We start from the raw sequence: 13,278 nt of genomic DNA on the forward strand, positions 1-13,278 counted from the left end.
TAATGTGTCCCCGCCAGAATTATGGCTTAAGAAGTGGCGCACTGGACTTTTTCCTACATCTTTTCTGTCGCTTTTACACCAGGTATGAAAATGAGGAGTGGTTTATGCAAAAAGAGGCATGCCAAAATGCACTTGAATCCAGCTTAAAAATTCTGGCGGACTTCAAGCCAAGTAATAGGTGGTGTAGAGATGAGTATGAGTAGACAGCCTTTAGTTATGTTCCCACAACCTTTCTTTAAATTTTTTATGGCTGTTTTGCAGCCGCTTTTTGGGCAACTGTCATTTTTATGTCATTTATGACAGTTTTATGCAAATTATCATAATAATTTGCATAAACAGACATGTTATGGTGCCAAAATGATGGCCTACCCCCCAAAAAGGCTTTGAAACGGCCAAAAATAACGTTATAAATCCGGCACATTAAAGATTTTCTATTCTAAGATTGTATTTTAGTCCGTATTTCTGTCAGTCTTTTTGTTAGTATTTGTGAACCAAATCAGGAAAGTAGCTGACAGAGGAAAACTATAATGGAAAGTTTTGCATAGTCTCTGTGTTTTCAACCCACTCCTGGTTTTTACTATGTGTGAACGTAACATTTACTTAGACAGTTTTAGTAAATGTGGGCTAATTTCACCAGACAGATTGATAAATCTGTGCCCAACTTGTATTTATCCAGAAAAAGTTTTTCTGTTAAATAGCTTAATAAGTGATTATTTCACCAGGTAATATGGACCATCTCAAAATTTGAAAAGCTTTTAGAAGTGGTAGCCATGAAATGTCATTAATCCCATGTCTATGGCCAGTTTAAACCTGAAACCATACGTCCTAATATCATATTTCTTGTAGGTTTATAAATGCCCTAGGGCATGCTGGGTTAATAGAGGGTTGTCCCTAATTAAAGACCTCCTTCAGTTAGCCAGAGCACATAAACAATGAAGAGTGTCTGCAAAGTGTATCTTATTCTAGAAGACCAAGTAGTAGAGTCCAAGAGTACATAAATAAAGAATATGAAGCAGAGGTTGATAATAGGGATGGTCTGAACCTGCCGAGGTTCGGGTTCGTGGAGCGGGCGGATACAGCGGGAGGAACGCCTGGAAAACTGGGATACAGCCTATGGCTATGGCTGTATCCCAGTTTTCCAGGCGGTCCTCCCGCTGGATCCGCCCGCTCCACGGAGCGGGCAGACAGCAGCAGTCATTACCGAGGGTTCGGGTTCTTACGAACCTAAACCGAACTCCGTTCGTACCATCCCTAGTTGATAAGACTCCTCTCCTTTTCATGCACCCACTTGCATCTATAACATTCCCCTTATACAAGTGGACTGTTTAATGGAGACAATCCTTCAAAGTTGCCTTTGCATACCTACTCTATTGTAGACAGAAATAATGCCTTCAGCTGTATAAATATAGTCACATTCTGGTTTTGGCAATGTTAACAGGACAGAAGCCGATTTGACTTCTCCAGACACATTTCTGACATTGAAGTATGATACGCTTTGAAAAAGGTGTTCGCATTCAGTTAGACATCTGAGATAGTTCTGTTATGTTCTATGTATGTGAACCCATCCTTCATTTTACCATTATATTTGGTGTTTTATATATTTGGTCCTCTTGTCTTGGAAGATGCACTGTACGTGAGTTTCGTTTTGCACTTCCAAATTTAAAAAGATAGTATTAATTCTGCTTATTCAAATATAACCCAAGGATAAAATGAAGGATCTGCCAATTGTGTGTCCTGCGACTGAAGGTTTAGTTCGGAAACATGTCATGTCTTTTTTAGTTATGTCATTTGTACTGTAAAGCATCTTCCTATCTTATTATTGGATTTGATATTAGTATTGGATTTTAGCATTATCTGATGTATATATTTAGTAAATTTTTTTTAATTATTTTATTTTCAGTTAAACCTTTATGTATACATTTTCCATGGTTTATAGTCATGAGCTGACTTAATAAATTAAAATTAAGCAATTCCTTGGCTGACAGTCTATTTGTATTCTTTTTTTATAAAGTTCAATCTTAGTCTTTTACGAATGTTTAACTAATGATGCTTAACTAATGACGATGTTAGACTTTGTTCACATGTCTGTGGTGTATATTCACCCAAGAGAAATGATGCCTGGTGGATGAAGCCAGTGATGTAGAGTGAAATACAGACAGACATCAGCCATTGCATAACTTATCCAAAAACCTTTACTATATAGTTGAACTGTGTCACTTTGAGGCTATGTTGGCACAACAAGGGCAAATAACTGCCGTTATTAATGATCATGATAAATATTTGTTGTTATTTATACTTAATTTTACATTGTGGGAACATAACCATAAGCAAGTGCTGTTATAATAAAGTCCATTTGTTACCAGTTCCCCTACACCTTAAATAAAGTCTATGTTTCCACAACGTATCTTTTTGGCCACTTAAGTCCAAATAATGGCCATTATTTCATAATGATGACTATCAATTTTACAAAAGCAGCCATCATTATTACAAAAGAAGTCGTGGGATCATAGCCTTAAAGGGGTTTTCCAAGATTACTAACATCCACCTGTTTTGGCAAAGCCTAGACAAACCTTCCCATGTACTTTTTTTCTCCTCTACTAGCTTCTCCTCTCATGATACAGCTTTGTTTACACCTTAGGCTTGGTTTACACTACGTTTTTCCAATCCATTTTTGCAAAAACTGATGGAAAAGCGGATGCAATTGTGTGCATCCATTTTGAACCAGTTTTCCCATTGACTTCTTTTATTTAAAAAAAAAACAAAAACAGATTAAAACGCATCCATTTCCTCTGTTTGCGTTTTCCTCCTTTTTTATATTATGAAACGGATTGCAAAAACGTAGTGTGAACCCAGCCTTACAGTGTTTGTTCACATTCTGTTCTGCTTGTGTTTTTACACAGCACACATAGTGGGTTACTGTGTTTGTGTCTTTATTTTTAGGGAATTGTATACAAATATTTATTATAATTCAGTGGACTATGTTTCCTAATCCCTTGCATATACTAGGTGCCCCTTACACTCATGCTCACTCTCTATTTCTCTTTCTCACTCTCTCTTTAATCATACATACAGGGGGAGGTAAATGGTGAAGTCTTACAGTAAATATACTGCCATTTGTAGTCAGCTATGCCCCCCACTTTCTGCCAGATATGCCCCCTCCCCCGTGACATCGAGATACTTCTCCCCCAGTTGCAGCCAGATGTGCCCCCCTAGTTGCAGCCTGATATCCCCCCAGTGACAGTCAGATATCAGACCCAATTGTCCTAATTCCATGATTGGCTGCCTAGAGCGTACCAGCCAATCATGTTGCAGTGCTCTGTAGCCAATGAGGAGGGAGCGCTGGGATCAGGCGCAGTACAGGTACAGTGACATCACCATAATCACTTAGACCAGCACATGAGTGATGTGAGCGTAACTGGATTGCAACTGCGCATGCAGCGGAATCCCATTACACACTTCACTGTACCTGGAAGAAAAGAATATGCAGGACGTCACAGGAAGAAAGAAGAATGCAGCCTGAGGATCACGTGACTGCCTGGTGATCTCCAAGGGCACCCCACTAAGGACAGGTTAATATATTAGGAAAGGGTTAACTTTGGTTAACCTTTTCCATAGCCAATTCATCATTTTTCCCCAGAATACCCTTTTAAGGTCTGGTTGTAAAGTGTATTAGAAATATTTTAAATCTATAGTTTAACACAATGTCTAATGTTTTATGGTACTGTATGTAATGACTCTATTGTTGCTCAGACTGCAATGAGAAGTCAAATAAAAAGTTCTTATTAAAAAATAAAAAATTGAAATAAACCTTTGTGCATAAATATAAATTCATTATAAAAGTATAATGTTTATTTTTCATTATTCCATTTTTATAAGTCATAAAGGAAGTACAAGGAGCACAGCAAGGTCAAACATTTTCTTACATAGAGAGTATGATTTTCCTTTCACGCCCGACCCTATCTCCACTGATATCATCTGTATAGGGACAAGTAAGAGATCACAAGGGTCCGACCTTCAAACCGCCTGGCGATCTTTGTGTCGCCCCCGACTTCTGTGTTATGAATAGTGCCACGGGTACGGCTGTATTCATTCCTATGGAGCCACCAGAAAGAGCCAAGTAAACCATTAGTGCACTTATTAGGCTCTCTCCGTGGCTCTATTCATAACACAAAAGGCGGGGGCCGATATGGAGATTACCGTGGGGTTATGTATAGGGGACGAGTTAATTTTTCTTGGAATACCGCTTTAAGTAAATTCAGATCAGATTATCCTGGTGTGTGTTCAAATTGTGGGGCTTCTGGGACCTTTTTGCAGTTACCATAATCCTGTTTTGAACTTCTCGGGGTCTGGGAGCAGATTGTTATACATTTTTATTTGACAGTGTGGGTCCTAGATGGACCTGTTTATTACTAGTGAGGTCCTAGGACTAGGTAATATAAGCCAATGTGCCCTATGTAACTGTTGCTGTGCTAGGAAGCCAGTGGCTATTATTCTACAGGGCTGGGCCTGCTTCATTAATGCCTCCCCTTCATGAATGTATAAGGGTAGAAAATAGAGATGAGCGAACCTTGAGCATGCTTGAGTCCATCCGAACCCGATCGTTCGGCATTTGATTAGCGGTGGCTGCTGAAGTTGGATAAAGCTCTAAGGTTGTCTGGAAATCAAGGATACAGCCAATGACTATATCCATGTTTTCCACATAGCCTTAGGGCTTTATCCAACTTCAGCAGCCACCGCTAATCAAATGCCGAATGATTGGGTTTGGATGGACTCAAGCATGCTCGAGGTTCGATCAACTTTAGTAGAAAACACAAAATCAATTTTCCAGAATATAAAATAGACAATACAGTAGATGCAGTATCCTCTTAGGAGACACTGCAATAGAAATATAGGACATTCACGGCCCTCTTATTTTGGGTCCTTTCACCTATTCATGCAATTGCTTTTTTTTTTTAAACAGTGAAATTAAAAATGAAAACAGAGGCTTATCGTAATACTGCAGGTATACAATTTTCTTATGTATTAAACATTAGAATTGTATTTTATTGTTTTCTGTGAAGTACAGTAATAAACTATTGTCATATTAAGTAAAACATTTTTTTTATAAAAATAACACCTATTTTGGCATCTTCTGTCCCATCTCATTCCAACTTTTTGAAACAAATACATCTCTGCTTTTCACTAAAGCGACACAATACCGTCCTATATAGTAACCATTGAACTGTCCGACACCATCATTTCGACCCATAGACAAAAGCATAGTGACAGGCCCTTAAAAATAAAGAAAACAACATTTGGTCATTTGGTGTTTTTTTTTTAAGATTTTGATTAATAAAACACCAACAGTAGTAGTAGTATTGTGCGTTTGGGATACTTTATATATTAGGGGATTTTTTTTCAAGATTTTGATTTACCAAATGGTAGCCACAAAGGTAAACACATATAATAAGCTTCATAATGGCTCCGTGATAGAGCTGAATTGTTGCCTATAAACACAAATAAACACATTGGGGGAAATTTATCAATCATGGTGTAAATTGAAACTGGCTCAGTAGCCCCTAGCAACCAATCAGATTCCATCTTTCATTCCTCACAGACTCTTTGGAAAATGAAAGGTGGAATCTGATTGGTTGCTAGGGGCAACTGAGCTAGTTTCACTTTACACCATGTTTGATAAATATCTCCCATTGTTTTCTTTTACAGTCTGTTCAGAGTACTGCAGTATTCAAGTATACATTGGGGGTCCCTGGAGTGAGACCCTGGCCACTGGCACACAAAATACTACAATTATTTTGCTGTTCTTTTCCTGAGAAATATGTGCATACAAAGATGGGAATATGCATTCCAGTACCTGGTTTATAGGTCTTGAGTGGTTTCTGCATAAGACTGTGGATAATGTTTGTTACTGCTATCTTGCCATGTAAGCCTGCGAGATAGGCCATTTTAGGTTCCCTTAAATCAGCACAATCTCCAACTGCGTAAATATTACTATGTCCTTCCACTTGAAGATGATCATTCACTTTTAGAGCTCCATTGCTTGCCACTTTATCACCTTCATGGAGAGAAATATTATTATAACTATTTAAGCTATCAGTCACTGTATCAGAACTACAATCCTGTCTGCAGAGAGCTTTTAGACAAGAGTAAGGCTATATTCACACGTCAAAAATATAAAAAAATTCGTCCGATTTTCATATTTTTGCTGCGATTTAACTGACTGCAATGGCAATGCATTAAAGTCAATGGGAAGACGGACGTCAAATGCACACAATGCATTGAATAACGGCCGTTTTTACCGCGGACGACAAAATAATGAACATGATCATTATTTCCGGACGTCTTTTGCAAGCAGCAGACTTTTTTAATTAGTTGTTCACACACGGTTTTTCTTTTTCCACCGTTCATTCTCTTTTTTTTTTACTATTAAATTCAATGGACTTTTCAATTAAGACACACCCAAACAGCAACCTCAAACTAGAATAATGTACAAACACCATTGCACTAAGGGGAGGCCAGACAGCTGAATAACGTCCGTTATTTTAGACTTAAAATAACGGACGTCATTTTAAACGGAGCTCAAAAGACGTTGTGTGAACATAGCCTAACAAGCATTTATTTATTTTTAACATAAAGTGAGTAATGGTAGGGCTGAATTTGTCAAATAAACCATTACTTAATCTGACAAGTTCAGCCCTACTACATCTGTAGTTATAATCTATAACTGTATCCCATATTTTGTGTTCACTTACCGAAAGCATCAACATAACTAGAGGAGTTTATCCTTATTCCTGTGCAGCACAGGACCAGGTCTGCAGTGATCACCTCTGTATCTTTGTCTAAATGCAGCTTCATATTCTCCTCAACCATGTTCAAGGTTAGTCTATCCAGGTTGGAAACTCGTTGCCCTGTTTAATAAAGTTTGGCACCATTACTATGTGTTATACATTAATAACATATCCTGGGGGTCTGCAGTATAGCTTTCTAATCATAAAAAGGGTTGTGAATAAAAAGTTTTAGTTTTTGGTGTCATAGCATTAATTGTCAAAGATTCTTGGAAACAAAAATATTACTTAAAAATACATTTAAAAAATAACAGCGTTAGGGTAGGGCCACACTGTGTTTTTGCAGTCTGTTTAACATATCCATTTAATGGGGAAAAGAAATATATATATATATTTTTTTTATTTTTTTTTATTTTTTTCTGACACAAAAAGTGGTTGACCACATTTTTGCGTGTATTATGTACACATACCATCTTTTTTTGGTCATTTTACAGCAATTTTGGAGCATTTTGAGATAATAATATGTCTGTACTATGCAAGTGATCGCCAGAATTTGCATAATAAGGCAGTAATTTAGTCTCAAGTTTGATGCATTTTTTCTCATATAGATTTCCATAGGTAGCAGCTGGCCCAGCTTCAGGTAGCATAGTGTAATAGGGAGGCCCAGTTACACACTGGAGAATCAGAAGGGTACCCAGAAATTGGACAGCCGTAGTCCAATACAGTCAGATAGTCGAGGCAGGGGGCACAGGTTTAAGTTAATAATCTAGTTTGGATACAGGAGTGTGACTTCAATACTGGCAATTCTGGCATTATTGGAATCAGGTTAGCAGAATCTTCACTAATGGACAAAAGGAACCAACAATACTGTTGGTTTTTTGATCCCACTTTAATGGTAATTGCCAAAAAAAACATACCCGGAAGTTCAGAAGTATGGTTGCAGCCAATGGAGAGCAGGGCATGGGGCAAGGACTGACAGAAGACAATGTGCAGGCAGGAGCCGGTAAAGACAAAGCAGGGGCTGAGACAGAAGAGTAAGCAGTATAGAGTAGGGCCAGGAGCAGTGCATTAGCAGGAAGACACCTTATTTCACATGGGCATATTATATCTACATTTTTGCATGTGACATCATTATGGATGCAAGTCCTGGCCTGACCACAGGTGTGATTACCCAAGTTGACAGCTTTAAATTTGGGACATGGTAAGGCCAGGAGTAGCAGCAGAAACACAGATGCAAATTTCAGAAAACAGCGTAAAGAAGAAATAAGAATATCACATAAAGGTTTGGGTTGAATGGACCCTTCTGCATTTAAACTTTTTTAAATTTGTAAACAAAAGAGAGCAGAAATAGAAAAAAAAAATACACTACCGTTCAAAAGTTTGGGGTCACATTGAAATGTCCTTATTTTTGAAGGAAAAGCAATGTACTTTTCAATGAAGATAACTTTAAACTAGTCCTAACTTTAAAGAAATACACTCTATACATTGCTAATAGGGTAAATGACTGGTTCTAGCTGCAAATGTCTGTTTTTTGGTGCAATATCTACATAGGTGTATAGAGGCCCATTTCCAGCAACTATCACTCCAGTGTTCTAATGGTACAATGTGTTTGCTCATTGGCTCAGAAGGCTAATTGATGATTAGAAAACCCTTGTGCAATCATGTTCACACATCTGAAAACAGTCTAGCTTGTTACAGAAGCTCCAAAACTGACCTTCTTTTGAGCAGATTGTGTTTCTGGAGCATCACATTTGTGGGGTCAATTAAACGCTCAAAATGGCCAGAAAGAGAACTTTTATCTGAAACTCGACAGTCTATTTTTGTTCTTAGAAATGAAGGCTATTCCATGCGAGAAATTGCTAAGAAATTGAAGATTTCCTACAACGGTGTGTACTACTCCCTTCAGAGGACAGCACAAACAGGCTCTAACCAGAGTAAAAAAAGAAGTGGGAGGCCGTGTTGCACAACTAAGCAAGAAGATAAGCACATTAGAGTCTCTAGTTTGAGAAACAGACGCCTCACAGGTCCCCAACCGCATCTTCATTAAATAGTACCCGCAAAACAACTTTTACAGTGAAAAAGCCATATCTGAGACTGGCCAATAAAAGAAAAAGATTAAGATGGGCAAAAGAACACAGACATTGGACAGAGGAAGACTGTAAAAAAGTGTTGTGGACGGATGAATCCAAGTTTGAGGTGTTTGGATCACAAAGAAGCACGTTTGTGAGACGCAGAAGAAATGAAAAGATGCTTGAAGAATGCCTGACGCCTTCTGTTAAGCATGGCGGAGGTAATGTGATGGTCCGGGGTTGCTTTGGTGCTGGTAAGGTGGGAGATTTGTACAGGGTAAAAGGGATTCTGAATAAGGAAAGCTATCACTCAATTTTGCAACGCCATGCCATACCCAGTGGACAGCACTTGATTGGAGCCAATTTCATCCTACAACAGGACAATGACCCTAAACACACCTCCAAATTGTGCAAGAACTATTTACAGCAGAAGCAGGCAGCTGGTATTCTATCGGTAATGGAGTGGCCAGCGCAGTCACCAGATCTGAACCCCATTGAGCTGTTGTGGGAGCAGCTTGACCGTATGGTACGCCAGAAGTGCCCATCCAACCAATCCAACTTGTGGGAGCTGCTTCTAGAAAAGGGGGGGGCAATTTCTCCAGCTTACCCCAACAGATTAATAGCTAGAATGCCAAAGGTGTGCAATGCTGTAATTGCTGCAAAAGGAGCATTCTTTGACGAAAGCAAAGTTTGATGTAAAAACAATGTTATTTCAAATACAAATAATTATTTCTAACCTTGTCAATGTCTTGACTCTATTTTCTATTCATTTTACAACGTATGGTGGTGAAGAAGTGTGACTTTTCATGGAAAACACAAAATTGTTTGTGTGACCCCAAACTTTTGAACGGTAGTGTAAATAATAATAATAATAATAATAATATTTACTTGCCTAGAACAAGCTTAACTCCTTTTTGTAACAGGATTTCCTTTATAGTCTGCCTTACATAGGGTTCCAGCTCCACATCTGCTAATGCTATTTTTGAATGTATCAATATAACCTGTACAGAGTGAAGTAGAAGAGACTCGTGAAGACAACATACTCACTATAATGAACTAGTCATAGACCTCATATTACATCCAACGGCTGACCTTAACAGCTGGACTAAACACAGGTTGTCTGGCACCTTAGAAACCGACCATCAAATAGGCCACAACTAGGACACACATAATGGACTAACAGTCGTGACCATTAAGACATGGACACCACAAGACCTGTAAAGATGTTAGCAGCTTATCCTAATTGTGTATAAATTATGACAACTAGAGATGAGCGAACTGGGTTCGGGTTCGAGTACATCAGAACCCGAACGATCGGTATTTGATTAGCGGGGGCTGCTGAACTTGAATAAAGCTTTAAGGTTGTCTGGAAAACATGGATACAGCCAATGACTATATCCATGTTTTCCACATAGCCTTAGGGCTTTATCCAACTTCAGCAGCCACCACTAAACAAATGCCGAAAGTTCGGGTTCGGAAGGACTCGAGCATGCTCAAGGTTCACTCATCTCTAATCACAACATAATAGCAAGCTTAAAAACAATATATAACAGACCATCACATAAAAATAAAACATGCTAAAACTATGACCTAGAAGGAAAAGAGGTGGTGCCCCATTGATTGGCTGAGCAGGCAATTCCTTCTGACAACCTCAACCCCACATGTGCGGCACAGTTGGAGAGGGGTTCTGTGACATTGGATGTGTAAGTGTATTTTTTTGTTGTTTAAGCATAATTGGTAAAAAATAAAAAATAAATAAAGAATATGTTTCTGGGGCTGAAGGAAAAATAACAGAGGCATACTAACCCAGCCCAAACCCCCTCCACTGCCATTTTCCTTAGGCTGCATTCCCACGTTCCGTGACCCTGACGGATCACGGACGTGGAATGCATGTACTGGAGTCCCCCCGCGCCCGGACAGCATCTGTAATTAGATGCTGGGAGCGGGGGAGACTGTATTCATAAGCGCCGCGCTGCAGTAACAGCACCGCGCGGCTGCTTCATTACAGCGCGGCGCTTATGAATACAGTCTCCCCCGCTCCCAGCATCTAATTACAGATGCTGTCCGGGCGCGGGGGGACTCCGGTACATGCATTCCACGTCCGTGATCCGTCAGGATCACGGAACGTGGGAATGCAGCCTTAGTCTTCCGTCCTCACTACAGTTGGGCCACTGACAGGCTGAATCACCAGTTCTGTCATATTGTAGAAACCAGGAAGAAGAGAACTATCAATGAGACCAGTTGTGAACAACAACCGCACCACAGCCCATAGTATTTTTTTAAATGTTTATTCACCCATGCAATGTTTCAGTTGTTCCATAAAGCCTTTATCATCAGGCATGTCAAGCAATATCATAAAAGGAGAATATGTCAGCTCAGAAAAAAAAAAGACAAATTTGGTCAGCTCTCCTAGAACACCATTCACACTAGGCAGGAGCATGTTGCTATGGCTGAAGTTGCAAACACACAAAAACACTGAAAAATGCAACAGCTCACCGCAATGGCAAGATACAGACCCACCACAGACATGAAAATAGTTAAAAACAGCCCTCCCAACTGCTAAAAAAAAACTTCCATAAAAATAATGAGGCTCTTGGTTACCACTTGAAAATGGTATAAACTGCCCCACCACGTTACGGTGGCCTCATGCTCGGGACAGTCCTACACTGTACCATGGCCTCTCCAAGGCATGAAATACGCCTATGCTCTGGGCATGCAAGATCTGTCTAATACCAGCAAGAGTAAATACACCACCTGGGTGGGACAGGTGGAGTGCACGACCAAGTAGAGGCAGCCACTCGGCCATCTGGAACACAAAAAAAAAAAAAAAAGACAAATTTGGTCAGCTCTCCTAGAACACCATTCACACTAGGCAGGAGCACATTGCTATGGCTGAAGTTGCAGGGAGCATCGTATCAGGGAGCATTTGAGTGACGTACGCACATCTTTGGTCTCTAACCACCCGCGCTCACTCTCTGGTTTCTCCAGACACTTTGTTGAGTGTCATGGAGGGGACTTGAATGGTCTGAAAATTTCAGCTGTAGAAAGGGTTAATAGACCCAAACGGGGGGAGATTGGACCCATCTGTTACGCAAGAGGGAGGCACTGTGGATTCTCAACCTCAACACTAGATACCCAAAAGGGTTAAACTACAAGTCAGATTTGTACTACATATACTAATAAAAAACATTATTTTTATTTTTATTAATTTAAAAATATTTTTTTTTTTTCACATTTTTTTTCACATGTTTATTTATATTATCATTTATAGTTTTTTCTTTTCAGCAATTTGTGTATATATTTGTATCTGATGTATATATTTTGTATTTGTTTTTATTTGTATTCTATGATGTTATACTAGTGGATGTTATTGGTCATGTGACCTCACTCGGAACAGGTGCTCCCATTCTCCGTTGTCTGGGGCGTGTCTATACTGAGGCAGGACATCACATCCCATACATATATAAACCTGTGAGTTACCCACATACATTTGCCATGATTAAGGGGTTCTAACCCTGCAACGCGTCGGCGTGTTTTTATATTTTATTTTTTTGTTTTCTGGTTTGTGATGTCCCAATAAAGCTACCACAATTTTATTGAAGCCGTGGATGGAATTTTTAGTTTCATGTCAAGCAATGGCTGTTTGGAACAGCAGAAACATTGCATAGGTAAATAAACACTTTGCAAAGCTCTACAGAGTTGTGGTGCTGTCTTGTTCACAACTGTGCTACGATATACTGGAAGCAAAATCTTAGACGACACTCAGCAGAACAACACCAGCGGGAGCTGCTGCCCACCCTTGTTTTCTGTACATTATGGGGACCAGACACTTGGAGGAACAGCAACATCGGGGAATCAGGCCAGAAATGTAAGCCTCCTATTTTCCCTGCAGCCCCAGCTGTGTATCAAAAGGCCCTCCTTAAAATAATACTGAAGGTACAAACTGCAATATTGAAGTATAAAATCTTCCACCTCTTTTTCAGGATAGTCCGTTTTCACCTCTGCAGCCATCTCCACTCCAGCTGAGCCTCCACCCACAATCACAACACGCTTAGCTTTTTGGACCTGAAGGGAAAAAAATAAATATATAGTAGGATTTATGTAATGTCCTGATAAAATGTTATACTTTTACATTTAGCAGTTTTTTTCACATATGGTAGAATTGGCTCTTTTATCTAAAAGGGAATAACAGAAATCCATTGGCAAGCTGTAGAAATAAAATACATATATGAAGCACATTTTGAGTGACGGGAATTTTCTGCATCATTTTCATAGTTAGGGTATGTTCACAGGTACCGGATCCGCAGCGATTTCAACTAAATAACTGAACACAGCATCAAATCTACAACATCAAATCTGCTGCGGATCTGCTGCAGATCCTGTACGTGTTAACGCACCCTTAAGGGGTACTCCGGCGAGGGGGCACT

General features: G+C 39.5%; 1 protein-coding gene across 3 annotated transcripts in view; it reads right to left on the reverse strand.

Moving 5' to 3' along the window:
* Window positions 1–4,649: 4,649 nt before the first annotated feature.
* AIFM2 (AIF family member 2) overlaps window positions 4,650–13,278 on the reverse strand; it is a 35,532-nt gene continuing 26,903 nt past the window's right edge. For all 3 annotated transcript variants that reach the window (XM_069979169.1, XM_069979170.1, XM_069979168.1), the window contains exons 5-9: window positions 12,824–12,916; window positions 9,744–9,852; window positions 6,750–6,905; window positions 5,852–6,052; window positions 4,650–5,271 (exon numbers count right to left, since the gene is read on the reverse strand). In XM_069979169.1, coding sequence (XP_069835270.1) covers window positions 5,117–5,271; window positions 5,852–6,052; window positions 6,750–6,905; window positions 9,744–9,852; window positions 12,824–12,916 — 714 coding nt within the window. In that variant the 3' untranslated portion in view covers window positions 4,650–5,116. The remainder of the gene's footprint in view (window positions 5,272–5,851; window positions 6,053–6,749; window positions 6,906–9,743; window positions 9,853–12,823; window positions 12,917–13,278) is intronic.

This window comes from Dendropsophus ebraccatus, chromosome 8 (genome assembly GCF_027789765.1).
Source record: "Dendropsophus ebraccatus isolate aDenEbr1 chromosome 8, aDenEbr1.pat, whole genome shotgun sequence".
Lineage (NCBI taxonomy): Eukaryota > Metazoa > Chordata > Amphibia > Anura > Hylidae > Dendropsophus > Dendropsophus ebraccatus.